The 22,815-nt window shown below is 39.0% G+C and overlaps 1 protein-coding gene across 1 annotated transcript in view; it reads right to left on the bottom strand.

Moving 5' to 3' along the window:
- LOC136874273 (inositol polyphosphate-4-phosphatase type I A) overlaps nt 1-22,815 on the bottom strand; it is a 264,058-nt gene that overhangs the window by 67,843 nt on the left and 173,400 nt on the right. Inside the window, exon 12 of the mRNA XM_067147899.2 lies at nt 5,824-7,119. Coding sequence (XP_067004000.2) covers nt 5,824-7,119 — 1,296 coding nt within the window. The remainder of the gene's footprint in view (nt 1-5,823; nt 7,120-22,815) is intronic.

The following is a 22,815-nucleotide window of genomic DNA, read 5'->3' as shown; positions in this document are numbered from 1 at the left end:
TGATTGGACCAAGCTATTTACGATTCTGAAGGTGACTGGGATCAGATACCGAGAATGAAGAATTATCTACAATCTGTATAAAAGTCAGTCTGCAGTAATAAGAATCGAGGGCTTTGAAAAAGAAGCAGCAATCCAGAAAGGAGTGAGGCAAGGCTGCAGTTTGTCCCCCCTCCTTTTCAATGTTTACATACAACAGGCAGTAAAGGAAATCAAAGAGGAATTTGGAAAGGGGGTCAAAATCCAAGGAGAGGAAATCGAAAGCGTGAGATTTGCTGATGATATTGTTATTTTATCTTCTTCTTTTTTTTTTTTTTTTGCTAGGGGTTTACGTCGCACCGACACAGATAGGTCTTATGGCGACGATGGGATAGGAAAGGCCTAGGAGTTGGAAGGAAGCGGCCGTGGCCTTAATTAAGGTACAGCCCCAGCATTTGCCTGGTGTGAAAATGGGAAACCACGGAAAACCATCTTCAGGGCTGCCGATAGTGGGATTCGAACCTACTATCTCCCGGATGCAAGCTCACAGCCGCGCGCCTCTACGCGCACGGCCAACTTGCCCGGTGTTATTTTATCTGAGACTGCAGAAGATCTTGAGAAGGTGCTGAATGGTATGGACGAAGTCTTGGGTAAGGAGTACAAGATAAAAATAAATAAGTCCAAAACAAAAGTAATGGAGTGCAGTCGAACAAAGGCAGGTGATGCAGGAAATATTAAATTAGGAAATGAAGTCTTAAAGGAAGTAAAAGAATATTGTTACTTAGGTAGTAAAATAACAAACGATGGCAGAAGTAAGGAGGACATAAAATGCAGATTAGCACAAGCAAGGAAGAGCTTTCTTAAGAAAAGAAATTTGCTCTCTTCAAACATTGATATTGGAATTAGAAAGATGTTTTTGAAGACTTTTGTATGGAAGTGAAACATGGACAATAACTAGCTCAGAAAGAAAGAGAATAGAAGCTTTTGAAATGTGGTGTTACAGAAGGATGCTGAAGGTGAGATGGATAGATCGGATCACGAATGAAGAGATACTGAATCGAATTGGCGAGAGGAGATCGATTTGGCTAAATTTGACAAGAAGAAGAGATAGAATGATAGGACACATTTTAAGACACCCAGGACTTGTTCAGTTGGTTTTTGAAGGAAGTGTAGGTGGTAAGAACGGTAGGGGTAGACCAAGGTATGAATATGACAAGCAGAGTAGAGCAGATGTAGGATGCAATAGTTACGTAGAAATGAAAAGGTTAGCACAGGATAGGGTGACATGGAGAGCTGCATCAAACCAGTCTATGGACTGATGACTCAAACAACAACACATAATCTAAAATATCGTTCATTGATTCACTTAAGAAATAGAAAAATTACTCTTTGCACTGGAAAATTTCCATTAAATATAACATACATTGATCGGCATCGATAACAATAATAATTCTATTTTGTATGTGTAGGTAAAGTCCGATTAATATGTGAGAGGATAAAATAATGATGTACAAAAACACAACTCACACTTTAATATGTACTCATTTTCATATCTTGTTGCTACAGCAAAGCTATAGTGTTGCTATGTCCAAAGAAAATATAGTTCAGTGTGAAACTGAAATACTAAGATTGACATACCGAACATTTGCTGTTTGTCTTTTGCTGATTGTCAATTGTCGCGATTTTCTGTTGTGCTCGTATGTTCCGACATAGTGTTTTCTCCAAGAATAATGTGTTACTTAAGTACTTTGCAATTCTAGTGCAATACCTAGACTTAGAGAATCCATGGCCTTCTAAATATTACCATCAGCGAGTTTAGGCAGGCATTCTACAAAACGTATACCAAGCACTGTGTTTACATTGGGAAGGCGCAAAATGGCCTTGCAAAACTCACGTAGTCTGAGCAGTTGTGATGTTGGTGCGATTATAAGTGATAACCTAAAATATCATTTGCTGATTCACTTAAGAAACAGAAAAAATACTGTTTGCACCGGAAAATTTCCATTAAATATAACTTACATTGATCGGCATCGATAAAAATAATTCGATATTTCGACTATATTAGCCTATTGTGATGTGCCAAAGGGCGTAAATCTCGGGAATGATGAGGAATTAACATGTCAATCTACTTCCATAACCCTCTCAGGAGTAATAAGAACAAAGTATGACATTTTCAATGAAATCGGTGCAGTAGTTTTTGAGTCTATAGAATACGATCAAACAAACCTTCATAAGATAAGGGGCACTAAATGAAAACCAAACACCCACCATAACACACATTCAGCTAGAAAGATGGTAACATTGTTACGTGTCGAATCTGCCATCATTCTGGTAGGAGAACTGCATAGTGAAAACTCACAGGTGTACACAGTTGTTGGGTTATGTCCTTGCTGGTGCATTGACTGGTCTTGTGTGTTCGTCCAGCTGTAGAAATGGAGGCAAGCAAAGAAGAGCAGAGAAATGTGGTTCATTTTCTGGTAGCTAAGGGGGCTGGAGTACATGATGCTCATCGTAGCATGTCTGCTGTGTATGGCAAACATTGTGTGTCCATGATGAGTATGCACGACTGGCACAAAAGATTCGAGAAGGACGTACGTCACTGCAAGGCTACGTACACATAACAGGCCCATTGAACCAGTGATTGATGGCCTTATCAAGAAAAACAAAGAATCACGGAGGAAGAAATTCGTGTTCAGGTTGGCATCATCCATGGCTCCATGCATGCCATTATCAAAGATACATCGCAATTATCCCTTGCCAAAAAAAATCCAAAGCTGTTCACACAAATTCCAGTAAAGTCATGATGACCCCCTTCTTTGAATGCTTGTCGACTTCCTCAAGCATAGAACCACAATCTATGTGCAGCGCTATGAAGACACTTTGCAGAAAATGCGATGTGCCATATAGTCAAAACGCCCTGGAATGTCGTAGGAAGAAGTCATCCTGTTGCATGATAATGCTCAACTCCATACTTCCAATCTGGCGAAGGCTACGTTTCAGCGATTTGGTTGGGAAACACTTCAACATTCTCTGTAAAGCCCGGATCTTTCACCTGGTGATTTTCATATTTTTGGCGACTTGAAGAAAGACATTTGTGGACAACGGTTTCATCCGGACAAAGAAGTACAAGAGTGGGTACGGTTGTGGATCCGTCAGCGACATACATCTTTCAACAAAACTCGAATTGATCGTCTCATCACTCAGTGGGATAAATGTATTAATGCTTTTGGTAATTTCTTTTGAACAAAACCATGGTCATGTAGTGGGTGTCCGGTTTTCATTTGACTGCCCCTTATAGTATAGCTCCATTCGACAAGTCCTTTTTCTCAGTTTTTAACTGCTGACAATTACAATACTATATTTCTCTGTGATGTGCAGCTTCATTTGTGTTAATATCTTTATTGTAATTGAAGCTGAGTAAACAATGATTCAAATTTTATTTGCTCCGTAACGATCGTGCAGAATTTTAAACCGCCACTATTTTGAGGAGAAATTTTTAAAGGGATTTTGAACCTGAAAACTACAAGGCGGTAAATAATGATGTGGTCATATAGTTCCAATGATGTTGAGAAATAAAACTGTCCAGCTCTTTGGTTGAAAGGTCAATGCAGTGGCTTTTGGTTCGGGGGACCCTGGTTTTGATTCCTGGCAAGGTTTGGGATTTTAACTTTGGTTAATTCCTGTAGCTCAGGGGCTGTGCATTTGAGTTCATCTTAATACACATCTTCATTTACATAGAACACATCACACTACAAACCACCACACAAATATGCAATAGTGAATACATCCCTCCACATTGGGTTGGCATCAGAAAAGGGATCTAGCTGTAAAAATGGGCTAATTCACAAAAAGTGCCTTCTCCGTGTAACTGGGAAAAGGCCAGGAAAATGAAAAATAAGATAATGATGATGATGATGTCAAGAATTACAATTGTGCTTAATGTCTATTTACAGTATTTACTCGCGTATTAAACCCCTTTTTTCCCCACTTATACAGCCAAGTCCAATATGCGATGACGTCAAATTTTGTGCAGTGAACACATGAGTTCTAGGCTATAAAGAGCAATAAATTGTACATTCTACACTGTTCTTTAACAAACTTCTGAACGTATTTGAGTTATACTGGTTATTTTCACTGGAAGGCAGTATTTCTAAATGTAAAAAGTGAAGGCAGTATTTCTAAATGCAAAAAGTCAATAAATGGTGAACACAACTTTTAGGCCTACATATAAAGTAAATATAATCCGTTTTATTTACTCATAATATCACATCATTCGTTTCATCTCATTAATTCCTCTGATGAGGTCGATGTCAGGAAGGGCATATGGTCGTAAAAACTCGCTACGAAAATTTGTCTCATTTTATGCTCGACCCCGTAGAAAAAAAGGTATAATATTAATAATATTATCATATTATGCAATACTGATACAAAATAACTCAATGGCCAGTCATTTGTCTCTGTCAGTTGAGCAGTAGGCCTACCACACAGTAAACAGGATCAGTGCTTTCATTTTAATTGTCTTGCGCCGCCAACTTCCCTGCTACCAACATGTCGTCATTTCAAGTGACGTCATCTTCACTGCCACCGCGTCAACCATGCACAGCAATTGAGACCAAGGGCATTCGAGGTCCCGTCTTTTTGAACCTTTTAAAAATAGTTTTGTTCCCTAGTATACAGTCCAAACTGCGTGAAGTTATTCCCAAATGGTTTCTGGAGATGGTCTCTGATATTCCCGGCTGGTGTATGTGTAGCAGAAGCCACTGCTTCTGAATAAAACCGTGTTGTTGAAAGTGTGCCAAACCACCAGCTGATAACTAGCGTATGTTACGAGTTGTATTTCCAAATGTACCGGTAATACATAGCGACTAGAAGCATTCTTTTGATAACTGCGGCTGTTGAAAGGCTAGACCCTTAATTTTAAGTATATTTCATGCTTGTTCTCCAAATTTATCACATCAGGATTTACCTAAACAGCTGTAATAAATAAGATAAAGAGAGACCGCATTGTTTAGGTTAGGTATGCTATCGCCCAGATAGTGCCAAAAGTTCCACGACGGAAAGAATTAAAATAAATAACAGGAAAGCTTTCTGCATTTATGGATATCTACAGGTGTGGTGATAATGCGTTTTATTATCATAAGTGTTTAATTTTGTACGTTCGTTGTCTCTCATTTTTATTAACGCATGCCGTAGTATGTTTTGTTAGGCGTCTTTGAAAATCGTTGAAAGTAAGTGGACATAAAAAATCAATATTATCACTATTTGTGAAGTACGTTGGCAAGTAAAACAATTGTGATTTTTTAGACAGGCCTCCAGTGGAATGGAGTTCCATGTACCATTTTTACTGCAAATCGATCTTTCTGCCATTTGTAAATCTCTGGCAATATGGTACTGGAAATCAAACTCAGGCTCCCGAGAATGGCAGCTAATTGTACTGTAAAACACACACACATACATGACTGATGTGTGCTTGCAATGCGCGGGTCAGACACGAAACTATTCACCTATTTGTGCGATGTCATCAGAGCTGCAGTAAGCCTACGCTACGGAGGCGGACATTTCTTAACTACGAAACACAAATGTATCACATGACTTCGAAGCATTTTCATTGAGTGGGTCGTGTGGATGAAACTATTCACAAATTTGAGTGATGTCATCAGAGTTGCATAAGGCTTGTACCTGCCTCAAAGCGGAATCGTTCTTCTCTGACAAATTGCACTGGGGGGTCTAGTATGTGAAATTTATATTTTCATTTTCTTTATCTCGAAAAGCCAAGGGGGGTAATACACGAGTAAATATGGTAAGTTTCAATTTTGCTTTACTGAATGATTAAACCAAGTTACTTACCGACTGAGAGAAGCAAACATCTCTTCGGTACCGTATGTTGCATGCTCTCTGAGCTGCTCGGCTATCTTCTTGAACTCTAAATACACTGTGCGTAAGTCTAGCAGTTTTTAGTAAACCATCCATCGCTTGTCGTAATTTTCGCATACTTGGTCTTAATTCACAAGTCCAGTCAACGATAGATGCAAAATCAAGTCCTTCAGTAAATTTATTACGTACTGTAGATCCATTTCTTACAACTGCACCATTCACAGCTTTCTGAACTGTGTCAACAGTCTTATTAAGCACATCATCACTACTCATACTAGCAGTCAGTTCAATATTATCTTCTGACTTCATTAACTGGACTTCTTCTTTAGGAGAATTATTAGGTATATCATCTGTCTTGTTGCCATTCCTGCTAGATGAGGCACTAGTTGGCTGTACAGTTACAACTTCATCTTTGCCATTAATTTCTTCTGAAGGCACTTGCTGACAAGCAAGACCACCTCGAAAACTGCGTGACCTACCTATACCTCGCTGAGATGATCTTAATCGCACAGCAGGACTTCCACATCGTCCACATAAAAATTTAACTTTGCTGACAAGGCACATAACACTTGCCTCAATGTTTAACTGGGTCAGATCCCATGGTTCAGGTTCATCTGTAGGTTTATAGTAATTGGCTGATGGTGAATTACACATTGCCTGAGTATCTAAAAATCTTCGTCCAATGTCTGACTCTATGCCATTAGCGAACACTGAACACTTAATTTCATCTGTAACTGAATTTTCTTCACAATTTCCATTATTGTTATTATTGTTGTTATTGCTATTAGATACATTTTCCAATTTAGGGCCATGACTTTCTGTTAACGCACCATCGTTATTTGAATTCTGATCACAAATAGTTTCCTTCGGTTCCTCTTCTGTATCTGGGAATATTATGAACTGATTGTCACTTTCTGAACGAGACAATGATAGAGTTGCCTGAGTTGCACAACTTTTCGGAACTGAATCTGTACCATTTACTTTTGAAATACTTCCATCAGGAGGCAGATTCCAAAAATGCTGGGCACAACGTGGACTTTCAGGTGTTACAAGATCGTCCAGATCAGGTGATTTGAGGTCAAAGTTGAGCTGCTGAGTTATGCGTCGATATGGAGACAAAGTCTGCTGTTGACGCAACTCTAGACTGCAAAGACCTTCTTCACCATCTAATGGTTCATCTGGTATTGGCTGAGATACTTTATGTTCTTCAACAAAAGATAAAGCTTCCTCCACCAATCCTGGATCCCATAAGCTCAAGAGGATTCTAGTCTGGTAACAGAAAAAAAAAAAGACCCAACAGATTAATACACAATAATCACACTTTGTATAAAACATACTAAGTAAGTAAGTAAGTAAGTAAGTAAGTAAGTAAGTAAGTAAAGTAAAGTAAAGTAAAGTAAAGTAAAGTAAAGTAAAGTAAAGTAAAGTAAAGTAAAGTCAGTAAGTAAGTAAGTAAGTAAGTAAGTAAGTAAGTAAAAACACTACAAATATCATGGGTAGTGAGAACGAATTAACCTTTTCACTGCTGCGATCGAGTATACTCTAGTTGCCTGAAATGGTCTGCCAGTGCTGCGATCCAGTATATTCAAGCCAGACTTTGCGCCGCCAAAGCTGCGGCCAAATATACTCGATCTGCCTTATAACTGTGTGTCATATGCTTCTGCCATCTATCAGTCACGTTTTAAACTAAGTAGTTTATATTATTTCCGTGAGTATTTTCTGCAGGAAAACATTATTCTTTTGTCAAACTTGTAAACATCGTGTTTGAATGACGGCTGCTGCGAACGAACATAGATGCGCCTGGAGGAAATATTACACTTTTAGAGGAGATCAAGTCTGATATGGATTTCGACAGTAACGGTATTGATATTGAGGATATGAGTGAAGTGATACAGTGTGATAATAATGTTAATAGAGGTGATGACTTGCTGTCTGAGAGAGGAAGAAATGACACTAACCTAGGCCTGCCCACGGGGTCGGACGACGAGTTTACGTCGAAGGTGCATGCATTTCAAGCACCAAACCTAGCTATGTCAAATAATAATTTCACCCCTGAATGCCCTGAAATGGATTATTTCGGGGTATTTGTCAATGAAGAGACGTCGGCGAGGATAGCGGACGAAGCAAGCAGATTTTATAAACAGACAGTTGATCCTAAGTTTATGACAAGTTCTGTCCTATATTTATCAATATTGTGTGTTTAATTTAATCTTTCTGCTGTTAATCATGTGTATGGTTTGGTATTATGCGTAAATATACTAGGCATAGCCCATAACGCAAATTAAAATTTGCAAGCATCTTCCTAATGACACAATTTTCGCCACTTCATGTGGAATCAAACCCTGGATCCCAAACATGAACTGTCTCCAACACTGTAGGAACAAATGGGTGAGTTAAAATATCATTTCAAAATATTATTCTGTACTTAATGCTTGTATTTTATGTTTAAACTCGCTGAAAAAATCTGCACGATTTTGGATCTTCACATTTGTTGGATTGTGTTGTGACTTCGCGCCTGATAGTGTATGCAAGCTGGCTCATTTAACCGTTCTCCGCTTCTCGTAAACATTATGAGACAATGCCGAACTTTGCGTGTGCTATGCTGCTATTAAGAAGATTGCGCCTTGCTTCTTTTAAGTGACTTACCTTCTACTTCTGAATTTTACAGTGCCTATCCCCGTTGTTTTATTTTGCCTCTTCAACTGTTTTTGTGGGGACTTGATCTTTAATTTCTTTCTCACCTATGCATTGTTTTTTGCGTTTTATTCGGCTGATGATGACCCGGATTGGGGTCGAAACCGGTACCGCTTCCACTTATAATTAAATAGGAATGTAACACTACATTTCGTATTTATTTGTATTGAATAGGTTGAACTACCTTATTTATTATTTCAATGTCATTGTGATACATTTCAATACGGAACATTATGACATTTTTTATCTTTAACTGCACCAGCCTGTCAGAGAATTCAGCAGTGAACAGGTTAATTCATTCTGAAGGAGATAAGAAGTTCCCCTAACGCACGCCTATTCCCAAACATCCAAAGGCAAATATTGAAGTTTTTGGCCATGTCATCCAGCAAGAAGCATATTATCCAAGGCAAAGTTGATGGAAAACAATTCAGAGGACATGTCCCGAACTGGTACACTGACCAGGTAAAGAGTTTGACGAACTGCCACTTGAAAGAATAATGCACATAGCAGACGGCTACGGTATATGTTGGAGTATTGCTCACGGAATTGTGTGAAAGGTCGTGATATTTGTAACTGAACAAAGAAGACACCCAGTAGATTAACACAATAATTTCAGTTTCTAAGTGAGTAAGTGAGTGAGTGAGTGAGTCTGCCTCAACCCATCTCTTGAACGATGTGGTGTTTACAGTGCACTTTGCCTTGTGGAATGGACTAAAATGAGTTTTGTCACCTTCATCAACCTTAATCAGTTTCATCTTGGTTTTGACAATACTGTATGAAAATGACTGAGGTATGAGCAACGATAGTAATAACAAATAGCCTATAAAGATAATGGCGTAAACCCCTTGCCAAAACAAGCGACAGCGCTCCCCAGCACTTCCTAGCAGTCTGAGTTGGCAGCATACGACCAGCTGAAACTGTCAGATCCCATCAAACATTGTAAGAAATAATATTGACCAGTAGATGATCTAATTATCCAATTGTAATGGCTGGTAACGGGGAGTATTTGTGCTACATATGGCTGTAATAATTGTAAACAACAAAGTGACCCAAAATCTTTCTTCAGGTTCCCAAGAAATAAGGAAATGTAAGTATGAATTTATTGTAAACAAGTAGCCTACCATTACACTGATATTTCGGTTTTCTTTTAATACAGAATGCTTTTACATCATCATTCTGTTATTTATTTATTCATTTATTTATAGATGCATGTAGTGGGTTATTCAAAGCCGAAGAGCTGACTTAGATGACGCATTGAAAAGGAATGACCTAGAACATTTAAACAGAACTCATGTTGTATGCTCAGACCACTTTGTGGAGAAAGTTTTCAGGAACAAAAACTTATTAAGGGTAAGATCTTTGTAGTTTGTTGATAGTAGGCCTAATGTTAATATTGAAATAACAGCGTAATTATAAAACATGGTGACTACTGCATAGTAGGCCTGTCATTTAACAACATGCTTCAATATTTCGCATTGTTAGTGTACGTTATTATTTACTGTTGTTTTAAGGGGTAGAACAGTGAGGTCATCTGCCCCTAAAGTGTACGCATTGCACTATTACAGCTAAAGGAGGTTAATGTAATCTTAACAAGTTCAGAAACACAAATTTTAATTTTACTGACTTTAAAAATATATAACAAGACTGTAACTGTTAATATATGTAATTAAGTGTGTTCAACTCGTTTTTAAACACTAGAGGGAGAGATTAAAACCAATGTTTTAATATTTCTGTACTGGGAGGTACACCCCAATGCCGCGCATTCAAATTCAGCGCCTAAATGAACTCCTCTATTGGTAAAACGGTGAAACTGAAACTACACAAACTTAGAACTTTACTCGGCAGATGTCAAAACAGAAATATGATGTAATTTTGCTATTGTGCAGTTTCCTAAACTGAGTGAATTTCTCCTTGTTTTGTTTGCCGTTCATCAAGAAGTTTTGTATTTCTAAGTTTTTTTTTTACTGATTGATGTTCATGTATTTTTGGGTTGGCAATATTTGATATAGATGTTGATTCCCATAGGGAATCAGAAATATTTGTTCCGAATGAGTAAATTTATAATACCAATATAAATGGTCTGTTATTGGACATTATACATTTTCCAGCTAACTCATTCCTGGTTGCCAGCGTTTCGCCCCCGTGTGCTAGGCTGGGCTCATCAGTTGGTACCTAGCACATCTACCAAGACACATGGCTAGTGCATACCGTGGAGGCCACTGCGTAGGCTAATTGTAGCCACCGGCAGTGCCAATGCACTATGAGAGACTTTGTCTCACTACGGTATGCACTAGCCATGCGTCTTGGTAGGTGTGCTAGGTACCAACTGTTGAGCCCAGCCTAGCACACGGGGGTGAAACCAGGAATGAGTTAGCTGGAAAATTTATAATGTCCAATAACGGACCATTTATATTGGTATTATAAATTTACTCATTCGGAACAAATATTTCTGATTCCCTATGGGAATCAACATCTATATCATCTGATGGCCAAGCAGGCATCAATTTTTGGTAGTGAGACAAAGTCTCTCATAGTGCATAGGCACTGCCAGTGGCTACAATTAGCCTACGCAGTGGCCTCCACGGTATGCACTAGCCATGCGTCTTGGTAGGTGTGCTAGGTACCAACTGATGAGCCCAGCCTAACACACGGGGGCGAAACGCTGGCAACCAGGAATGAGTTAGCTGGAAAATTTATAATGTCCAATAACGGACCATTTATATTGGTATTATTGGCAATATTTCCTTTTCCTTTCCGCCAGTTTTGAATCTGGCGAATGAAGAATTTCTGTAATTAACCTATCACAGGCTTCTTGTTCGATTTGGGAGTTACTTTTGAATTTCACCAATAAAATTAAGAGGGTGTGTCCTGATTCATCTTGAATGATCTCGAACCTTCCCTGAGGGTTTATAAACTGCGGCTTTTCACGTTTCTTGGCCAATTCATTGGCATCTCTCTGAGTGTACGTGTTAAGCAGGAGGCGGACGGCCTCTTCGTCGGCAGCTAGAACATCTACAAGGTAATGGCCACATAATTACATCTTTCTTGTTGTAGTTACCTCCACAGATTATTCCAAGGGGAAGGTCCGAATCTTTAACTATGTAATTTACGTTTCTAATATGTAACTTTCTTCTGGCTAATGTAAAAATTTCATAAAATGTAGAGAAGAAAAACAGTGTGAAAAATGTGTTAAGGTCACTGTCTCAGAATGCAGTGAGCAAGTACAAGGGATTGAATATTAAATTGAAAATTGAAATTTGTCAACTAAAGGTTAAACTAAAACAGAATGAAGTACAATGTGTGTCTAGAGGGAATAATGTGTGCAAGGATGTTGCAGGAAATTTCATCAATCTTCAGACAACACTTAAAAACAGGAAGGCTCAGGGATGTAGGTATACAGAACAAGACAAAAGTTTCTCTTTAGCTCTGCATTTTTGCTCAGCAAAGGCATATAGGTTTTTGCAACAATATTTTTGTCTACCAACCACTAGATCACTGCGGAGCTGGTTAGAAAATGCAGAGATTAAGCCAGGTGTAAACAATATGGTCCTTGATTTATTGAAAAACAAGTGTGAAAAGATGGAGGCTAGGGTATTTGAAGAAATGTCTCTAAAATCACTTTTGACATACAGTGCACACAATGATGTTTGAAGGTTTTGAAGACTTTGGTTCAGATGCTGAATTAAGAGACACAAATGCATTGTGACTACTGTGCAACCAGGATATGGTGGTAATGGTCAAAGGTTTGCATTTAAATTTCAAGCAAATCATAGGGTACTATTAACCAAGGATGCTATGAAAGGTGAATGCATAAAAGATATGCTAGTTCAGGTGATAAAAGAACTTCAGCAGACTGGGTTAATACCAAAAGCTGTCGCCTGTAATCGGGGTGCTAACAATGTAAAGACGAGAAAGATTTCAGGGGTGACTTGTGAGAACTCTTTTAGTGAAGTCAATGGAGAAAAGATTTATTTCTTTTATGATCCACCATAGCTGATAAAATAATTGAGAAATAATCTTAAGAAGTACTGCAACCTTACCACCCACGCCATTGCCTCATATAACCACATGACAGCATCATTGTCCCCAAACTTTCGGGCTACCGCCATATAGCACCATACGCCAAGGCGTTCGAGGGTATGGGACCTTTATAGTCAAGAGTGAAATGCCACCTTATCTAGGAAACGAAGAAAAGTAAACTTCAAAGTGATGGGTGAGCAAAAGCTCTTTCGACCGTGCAAGGATCAACTGCACTCCTCCGTTCCAAAGAATCAAACCAACGGCCTCCCAGGGCCAGGGTGCGTTCACGACAAAAGCTCATAATATAACACTTAACTAACTTTAAGCCATAAATGAACGGAGGGAAATTTAGGATGCAATGTTTTTCCGGCAAAATGACAAGCAAAAAAAAAAAAGTTTAAGAAACTATTTATTATTCCTTGATAAAATTACGATTAACTGAAATCAACCCTGAATAATTCTACTAAAATGAAAATAAAATATACAATGTCCGATGGACTAAATACAAATTTGGAGATATCACTCCTTTCATTAAAAAAATTTTAATGACCCATATTTGTTAATATTTATCGATTAAATGTCGAAGTTGTTTGTTCCCTTTCGTTTATGACATGACAAAAGTATTACATTAAATAATCGGTACAAAATCATTTTTAAGAACAGAAATATCCTTCAGTCCCCATCTAGATGAATATATAAACAATATGAAGACCACTCACAAGTTCTCTCTCTCTCTAATTCAAGAATACATGCAATTTACATTACTAACCTAATTTATGTGATCTACATATTACATCACAGGTTCAAATCCTGTTCTATTCCTGCTGAGCACGTTCAAAATTCCCCCAGGGTCCTCTTCTTCACTGTAACAACTCTAATGATGTTAAAATAAGTTGCATCACTCAAAAACACAATTTTTCAAAACTGTAACACAGTTCTCGCGGTCACGTTACTTAAATACTTTCAATATTATCACTTGGACAAGGTTTTTCACACCGCGTATTGGCAAAATATATATTATCACTCCCAAATACAGGTAAGATAAGAACACCAGCAGACCGTGGTTCTGCCTTCAATCTTTCGCATCAAGTGGAAATTGTGTCATCATGGCTACCCCTTTTATAACATTACCCCTACAGACACAATAGACGGCGGTCAGTCCCCACCACATATTTTAAAAAAATTAGTGGTTCCATGGTTCATGTTTGTGGGTTACTGTAGTCACATCCTAGTTCGTGAACCATGGGCAACGGCTGAGTGGCCTAGTAAGTGGTCCTGAGAGTCGGGATACCAGTTGCTATGGAATGGGAGTGGGCATCTCGGACATATTCTGAGTCATGGCCCTCCTTGTGCTCAGGCAGCTAGGACTATACAATTCACCGGTGATCCATAACCCGTTAGAGGAGAGATCCTCACTTGGACTATGTGCAAGTAGGGTAGCATCCTGCTTCATGAATTTACCGAGCTCAGAACATTTTAAGCAAGCCTCGGACCTATGGGAGTAACAGAGTCCCACTCCCATTTGTCAGGCGAGGGACTCCTTGGAAACAACGTGGCGAATGAAATGGAATTCGATGGGGAGCTATCAACATTAATGGGGCTTATGGAAGAAAGAAAGTAGAACTGGCTGAGTCAGCAAAGAGGATGCATTTGGATGTGCTAGGAGTAAGTGATATTCGAGTAAGGGGAGATAAGGAGGAAGAGATAGGAGATTATAAAGTGTACTTGACGGGTGTTAGAAAGGGAAGGGCAGAGTCTGGGGTAGGGCTCTTTATCAGGAATACCATTGCACGCAACATAGTTTCTGTTAGGCACGTAAATGAGCAAATGATGTGGGTAGATTTGTCAGTTGGAGGAACTAGGACTAGAATTGTGTCCGTGTATTCACCATGTGAAGGTGCAGATGAGGATGAAGTTGACAAGTTTTATGAAGCATTGAGTGACATCGTGGTCAGGGTCAACAGCAAGGATAGAATAGTACTAATGGGCGATTTCAATGCGAGAGTTGGGAATAGAACTGAAGGATACGAAAGGGTGATTGGTAAATGTGGAGAAGATATGGAAGCTAATGGGAATGGGAAGCGTTTGCTAGACTTCTGTGCTAGTATGGGTTTAGCTGTTACGAATACATTCTTCAAGCATAAGGCTATTCACCGCTACACATGGGAGGCTAGGGGTACCAGATCCATAATAGACTATATCTTAACAGACTTCGAATTCAGGAAATCTGTCAGGAATGTACGAGTTTTCCACGGATTTTTCGATGATACAGACCACTATCTGATCTGTAGTGAACTAAGTATCTCTAGGCCTAGGGTAGAGAAAGTGAAATCTGTCTGCAAACGAATAAGGGTAGAAAATCTCCAGGACGAGGAAATTAGACAGAAGTACATGGATATGATTAGTGGGAAGTTTCAAACAGTAGACAGTAAGCAGGTTCAGGATATAGAAAGTGAATGGGTGGCATACAGGGATGCTGTAGTAGAAACAGCAAGGGAATGTCTAGGAACAACTGTGTGTAAAGATGGGAAAAGGCGAACATCTTGGTGGAATGATGAAGTGAGAGCGGCTTGTAAACATAAAAAGAAGGCTTATCAGAAATGGCTCCAAACAAGGGCCGAGGCAGACAGGGATTTGTACATAGTTGAAAGAAACAGAGAGAAACAAATAGTTGTTGAATCCAAAAAGAAGTCATGGGAAGATTTTGGTAACAACCTGGAAAGGCTAGGTCAAGCAGCAGGGAAACCTTTCTGGACAGTAATACAGAATCTTAGGAAGGGAGGGAAAAAGGAAATGAACAGTGTTTTGAGTAATTCAGGTGAACTCAATAGATCCCAGGGAATCACTGGAGAGGTGGAGGGAATATTTTGAACATCTTCTCAATGTAAAAGGAAATCATCCTGGTGGTTGTGAGAACAGCCAAGCTCATGGGGAGGAGGAAAGTGATGTTGGTGAAATTATGCTTGAGGAAGTAGAAAGGATGGTAAATAAACTCCATTGTCATAAAACAGCAGGAATAGATGAAATTAGACCTGAAATGGTGAAGTATAGTGGGAAGCCAGGGATGAAATGGCTTCACAGATAGTAAAATTAGCATGGAGTGTTGGTAAGGTACCTTCAGATTGGACAAAAGCAGTAATTGCACCTATCTATAAGCACGGGAACAGGAAGGATTGCAACAACTATCGAGGTATCTCATTGATTAGTATACCAGGCAAAGTATTCACTGGCATCTTGGAAGGAAGGGTGCGATCAGTCGTTGAGAAGAAGTTGGATGAAACCCAGTGTGGTTTCAGACCACAGAGAGGCTGTCAGGATCAGATCTTCAGTATGCGCCAGGTAATTGAAAAATGCTACAAGAGGAATAGGCAGTTGTGTTTATGTTTCGTAGATCTGGAGAAAGCATATGACAGGGTACCGAGGGAAAAGATGTTTGCCATACTGGGGGACTATGGAATTAAAGGTAGGTTATTAACATCAATCAAAGGTATTTATGTTGACAATTGGGCTTCAGTGAGAATTGATGGTAGAATGAGTTCTTGGTTCAGGGTACTTACAGGGGTTAGACAAGGCTGTAATCTTTCACCTTTGCTGTTCGTAGTTTACATGGATCATCTGCTGAAAGGTATAAAATAGCAGGGAGGGATTCAATTAGGTGGAAATGTAATAAGCAGTCTGGCCTATGTTGACGACTTGGTCTTAATGGCAGATTGTGCCGAAAGCCTGCAGTCTAATATCTTGGAGCTAGAAAATAGGTGCAATGAGTATGGTATGAAAATTAGCCTCTCAAAGACTAAATTGATGTCAGTAGGTAAGAAATTCAACAGAATTGAATGTCAGATTGGTGATACAAAGCTAGAACAGGTCGATAATTTCAAGTATTTAGGTTGTGTGTTCTCCCAGGATGGTAATATAGTAAGTGAGATTGAATCAAGGTGTCATAAAGCTAATGCAGTGAGCTCGCAGTTGCGATCAACAGTATTCTGTAAGAAGGAAGTCAGCTCCCAGACGAAACTATCTTTACATCGGTCTGTTTTCAGACCAACTTTGCTTTACGGGAGCGAAAGCTGGGTGGACTCAGGATATCTCATTCATAAGTTAGAAGTAACAGACATGAAATTAGCAAGAATGATTGCTGGTACAAACAGATGGGAACAATGGCAGGATGGTACTTGGAATGAGATAAAGGCTAATTTATGAATGAACTCGATGGATGAAGCTGTACGCATAAACCGGCTTCGGTGGTGGGGTCATGTGAGGCAAATGGAGGAGGATAGGTTACCTAGGAGAATAATGGACTCTGCTATGGAGGGTAAGAGAAGTAGAGGTAGACCAAGACGACGATGGTTAGACTCGGTTTCTAACGATTTAAAGATAAGAGGTATAGAACCAAATGAGGCCACAACACTAGCTGCCAATCGAGGATTGTGGCGACGTTTAGTAAATTCACAGAGGCTTGCAGACTGAACGCTGAAAGGCACAACAGTCTATAATGATAATGTATGTATGTATGTATGTATTAGTGGTTCCACGTGTTGTATGACATCGGTAATGGGCTCAAATGTGTGAATCAGACTCTTAAGTACTCTTGTTATGTGTGGAACACGCATCGATCGGCGGTTTATTTAAAATTTATTATCAAAATGGTGCCTTTACGGGAATCCCCTGTGCGGAGTCTACGTACTTAGTTGGCGTGGGTACGCTACTAGTGGTTATATAATCAAATGGTCACATATTTTTCCACGTTAACATTTTATAAACAACTCAAATTTTGGCAGAGGTCTATTATGAAAACATATGACATGTTCCCTTACTAATTGTCATGCATATCTCGAAATCTTAACATACAAATCAAGCTTGCACCTTGGCATTGCCGTGTTTTGGCCATTTTTAGTGGGCGGAGTTATTACTATTGATTTTCTTTCCTTGTCACTTTTCATAGCTCGCTCTCTATCTGGGGATTCCTGCAGCTATGACAGACTCGTGTTTACCAAGTTAGGGGCGTTGTGCACACAGATGCAACCTAATGCAACTTTCTGTAATATGTACAAGGGAGCTTAACAAAAGTTTTCACTACCTAAAATAATTATTAAATAAATATGTACATGACTGATATGGTCACAGTACAATCTCCACTGGGAAGGGAAAATTTGCAGTTGGGCCCATGGTGGTGGTGGTGGCGGTGGTGATTTTTCTTTTAAGAGGAAGTACAACTAGGTAATCATCCTCTCTGAACAAATTAAGTGGAAAAGAAATTTGAAATAAAACAAAATTATTTATTCAACGAAGTACAAAATAAAACAAAACAATTACTGAATTAAGCCAAAAAGTTACTAACGAATCAAAAGGGAACGTGTGTTCCCTGAGTAACAGTACACTTGTAATTTACATCATCATCAACTTCTTTGCATTTTCTCGTTTATATGGGGTCTGCCTTCTTGCAATGTTTCCTCCACTTCAATCGATCCATAGCATCCCGAGGGCTGAGTTTGGTGAGCCGCATGTCATCTCTCACCCTATCCAGTCAGCGTGTTTGAGGTCGCCCTTGAGGTCGGCGACCCTCCGCATTCACTTGAAGGGCAGTCTTTGCAACTGAGGTTTCACTGCTAAGGAGTACATGCCCTTATCATCGCAGATGTGATTCACACATTTTCTCACTGATAGGGGCAATCTTGAATTTCTTCCGCACAGCATCGTTCCTGATATGGCCTAGCTGAGTCAAGCCACTGGACCACCGCAGCATCTTCATTTCCACTGCATGATGTGCCTGTTCGTGCTTCAATGTTGTAGGCCAGCATTCAGATCCATAGAGTCACCAGTCTAAACACTGTGCAGTAGACTTTAGATTTTAGATGCAATGGAATTTTCTTATCACACAGGACTCCAGTAACTTCGCGTCATTTCATCCATACAGCGCTGACTCGTCTTGACATCAGGAATCGTACTGCAGTCTAAGGTGATGCATGACCCCAGGTATTTGAAATGGGTCACTTTATTAAGTTGAACCCCATCCACAGTGATTGTGCCATCAGTTTAGTCACCGCATTCCAGGTACTCCGTATTCTTCAGATTTAATTTCATCCCAAATTTTCAAGACGCACCTTCCACTCTTGTACTTGCTGTTCGAGGCCCTCAAATGTCTCGTTAGCTAACATGATGTTAAAAATTAAATAATTGAAAAAGAGGTTCAACCTATTCAATACATAAGAGAAAGAAATGTAGTGATTACATTCTTATTTAATAGTAAATATAAATGGGACTGGTTTCGACTCTAGTCCAGGTCATCGTCAGCCGTAAAATCATGTAAAACAATGCATATGAAAAAGAAAAAGATTAAGTGAACTCTGGATCGGTATAAGATGAAACATAAATTAACGATGGGGGTAGAAATTGTGAGTCACTTAAAAGAAAACAGTCCGTAATATTAAGAATGGTAGTATGGTACACGCAGTGATAGGCGAAGTCTCACAATGTTTATGAATATTGGAGAACGGTCAAATAAGTCAGTTTTCACACTCTGTCAGGCACAAAGTCACAACACTATCAAATAACATATGAAGATCATAAATAACTTGAAGTCACAGACGAATAGATTTGTAGAAGCAAACCGCCAGCTCCCGGTGATCAACGCGGCACATTCAAGGTCATGTGCTGCGGTCTCGAACGCCAAAGTAGAATGGAGAATATCCTGAAGGTCCAGTATTTGTCTCGGTTACGGGAAGTTAAGTATGTATATATAGAAATATACAACGCAAATCAGTATAATTGAATGAGTAATTGTGCTCCTGCTAAGTTCTTGGAAAACAGTTGACTTGAAAAAACAATTGTAAAGAGAAAAAAATATAGTAAAAAGCGCAATATCGGAAAAACAAATGAAAACTTATATGCACAGTGCGCTATTTTTTTATTTTTTTTTATACTGAAAAAATTTAGGTCATGATTGAAGTAGTCGAAGTTGGCGCAAGACAAGAGTTAAAATTTGAAAGAGGAGAACCAAAATGAAGGTAGATGATTTTTTTTTTAATAGAAAAGGTAGAATAAATTAACAGAGGAAGAGTGATAGTGAAATAAGAGAAAGAATAAAAGAAATTGAAGTTAGATGGTGTTGAGGAAGGATAAGATAGGGAAATGAAGGAGGGGTAGTTTAGGGTGGGTTAGGAGGGTGGGTTATTGGAGGTAGAAAATGTGGGTGGGAACTTTGTAAGGCATGGAAAATAGAATTGGGGTTTTGGAATTTGAAATTTTTGAGAAGAAGAATTAGGAAGTCAAAAAGGATGTTGGGTTTTTCAGAAATGTCGTTTAAACTGAAATTAGGGTTGAAGTACTGGTCAAGGTGGATAAAGCAATTTTCAGTAATGTTTAAGAGGGGGCCTTTGTTAATGATTTTAAGTATATTCATGTCATTGTCAATACTGGTGAAACTATGCTTGTAGTCTTGTATGTGCTGTCCTATGGCAGAGAATCTGTTGTATTTAATGGCGTTGACATGTTCAGAGTACCTGATATTGAAGTTGCGGCCAGTTTGTCCAACGTAGGAGGAATTGCAGTTGTTGCATTTGAATCTGTATACACCAGATTTAGAAAAAGCATTAGACTTATTTAGAGATTTAGAGTTGTGTAAGATATCAAGATTTCTATTGTTAGTTCTAAAAGAAATTTTCATGTTATGTTTTTAAAAAATATTAGTTATTTTATAAGCATCCTGAGTGAAAGTGAAGGTGGAAAAAGCAGTCAGGGGAGGTGGGCAACAGCATAAAGTAGGGGATTGCCTGTAGGGGTGATGTGCAGTGGGGACTGTGTGTGCCCCATGACCGCTATGGTAGCTGTGAAGGCTCTACAGGAACCCTGAAAAGTGACGGCTAATGGGGCTCTGGTGAAGAGTTCAACAGCAGCAACGGTGGCGAAGGAGTCCTTTGGTACGGCGAAGCTGGCGGAGGAGACAGCCCTTCTTCTTGGGGATAAACAAAGAAAAAAACCACTGTCTTGTGGTAAAGAGGGATCTTTAAAGGCTAAGGGAGATAACCCCTACAGAAAAATCCTGCGAGCTAGCACAGACAGGAGGCAGCCCCTCCACTGGACTTAGGGTGCTGTGGGCTAATAACTCGCACAGCTGAATTAAACTCATTACAGAAACCAGAGAAAATTTATGCCGGCTGGATTTAATGGAGACAACTTTTGCAATGAAATACAGGATATGAATCGGATTCTGGAATGTGAAAACTATGTATGAAACTGGCAGACTGAGAGAAGTAATGGCAGAAATGAAAAGGTATACACTGGAGATACTTGGGTTGAGTGAAACAAGATGGACAGGCTACGGAGAGGTGAGGACAGAAGAGGGTGGTGTCTTCATTTACTCTGGAAGAGAAGAAAATGATCAGCATCCAAATGGAGTGGGTGTCTTACTCACAAAGAAAGCAAAAAATAGCATAATGGTATGGACCCCTGTATCAGACAGGATAATTACTGTACAAATAAGAACTAAAGTTAGACCTGCGACCATAGTACAGTGTTATGCGCCAACAAAGGTAGCAGAAGAGGAAGAGAAAGAGGAGTTTTATGATAGGCTGACATCAACTCTGGCAGGGATAAAGAAGAAGGACATTGTGGTATTGATGGGAGATCTAAATGCAAAAATCGGTAGTGAAAATTAAGGAAGAGAAATCATCATGGGTAGACATGGAATAGGAGAAGAAAATAATAATGGCCAGAAATTCATAGACGTATGCAGCAATTTTGGATTGGTTATCGGTGGATCATTGTTTCCACATAAGAACTGCCACAAGACCTTGTGGGTGTCACCTGATCTCCGGACAGAAAACCAAATTGATCACTTGGCAATAAGTAGGGACCTGAAAAAAATTGCATTTGCGATAAATGCAAATTTTTGAATCTTGTACTGAATACAAGCCTACGATAATTCTAATGTGGAACAAAATCATTTTTACGCATAAACAGAAGTGCGACAAAATGCGAATTGTAACCCAAAATGCAAAATTAGTATGAATATGCAATTTTGGTGCGAATTCTGCAAAAATGTGCTATTTTACTGGTGAAAACAACATATTTCGGTAAAATCATCAGAAATACTCAAAATATGATGCATAAATCTTTCGACCGTTCCGATCGATGAAGAAAAGTAGCCGATCGATTGTTGCTTGCTGACTTTAATCGATATTTACAATGGGAATAGCAAGGGGAATAAGATCTGTATCGAATATTATCGAAATGTAAATCGAGTGTCACGGAAATTTCTGTAAAAATATTTTCACCGCCTTGTCAATACTTTATACATTTATATATACATTTGTATATATCTTATATATATACATTTGTATAAAGTATTGACAAGGCGGTGAAAATATTTTTACAGAAATTTTAATATAAGTCAATACGGACCAACATTGTGAAAATAATAAATCCTGTCACGGAAATAATGAGATAGGCGCAGCGTTGTTTTCCTGTTGTTCAAAACTGAAACTAGTGAAGAGCAGAAAGTAGTGATTGTTTAGGTTATGGGGAGCACGACAAAAACTGCACATGAAAGGGCTCAGCAATATGCAAAGGATGGTTTACATGCCACAGATTCAGCAACAGTGTTTTGCAAGTATTGTAATTGCCGAGTTGGGTGGGAATTAAAGGATAGCATTGTGAAACATGTTAAATCTGAAAAACACGTGGGTAAGCGACGCAATAATGAAAGTTCAATCCCTGCTGCTAGTACGTCTAAAAGAAAGCAATCTTCTGTGCTTACACAGATAGTTGTAAAAGACGAAAAATTTCCAGAGATAACTTCTCGAAATGCACAGTTAAAGTATTTGCCAAAGCAAATATACGTCTGGAAAAGCTGGAAAACAAAGAGCTAAGAGCCTGAATTACCGAGTTTTCAAATAAAGAGCTGCCATGTGTGAGAACTCTACGTAAAGTATATTTACCGGGTACGTTTCGATTTCATTGATCGGGTACAGTTTAGGTATTACGACATCGAAACCACGTGCAAAATGGAAGGATACCAAATTTGAGTACGATTTCCATATCTAACTATCTTACCCATACCCAAATGATCCAGTAATTTTAAATTATTTTGTTATAATTTGAGGTCTTTCTTCCTTTCTAGAAGTTGCATCTGACCATCAGAAAAGAACAGCAGAGGCTCTAGTGGGGAAGAACATCAACATACTCTGTGATGAAACTACAGATAGAATGGGCCGTTGTGTTTTTATCATCATATTCCAAGTCCCAGCCGGATCA

The sequence above is a fragment of the Anabrus simplex genome, chromosome 5 (genome assembly GCF_040414725.1).
Source record: "Anabrus simplex isolate iqAnaSimp1 chromosome 5, ASM4041472v1, whole genome shotgun sequence".
NCBI classification, from domain to species: domain Eukaryota; kingdom Metazoa; phylum Arthropoda; class Insecta; order Orthoptera; family Tettigoniidae; genus Anabrus; species Anabrus simplex.
This window is presented reverse-complemented; position numbering and strand designations above follow the sequence as displayed.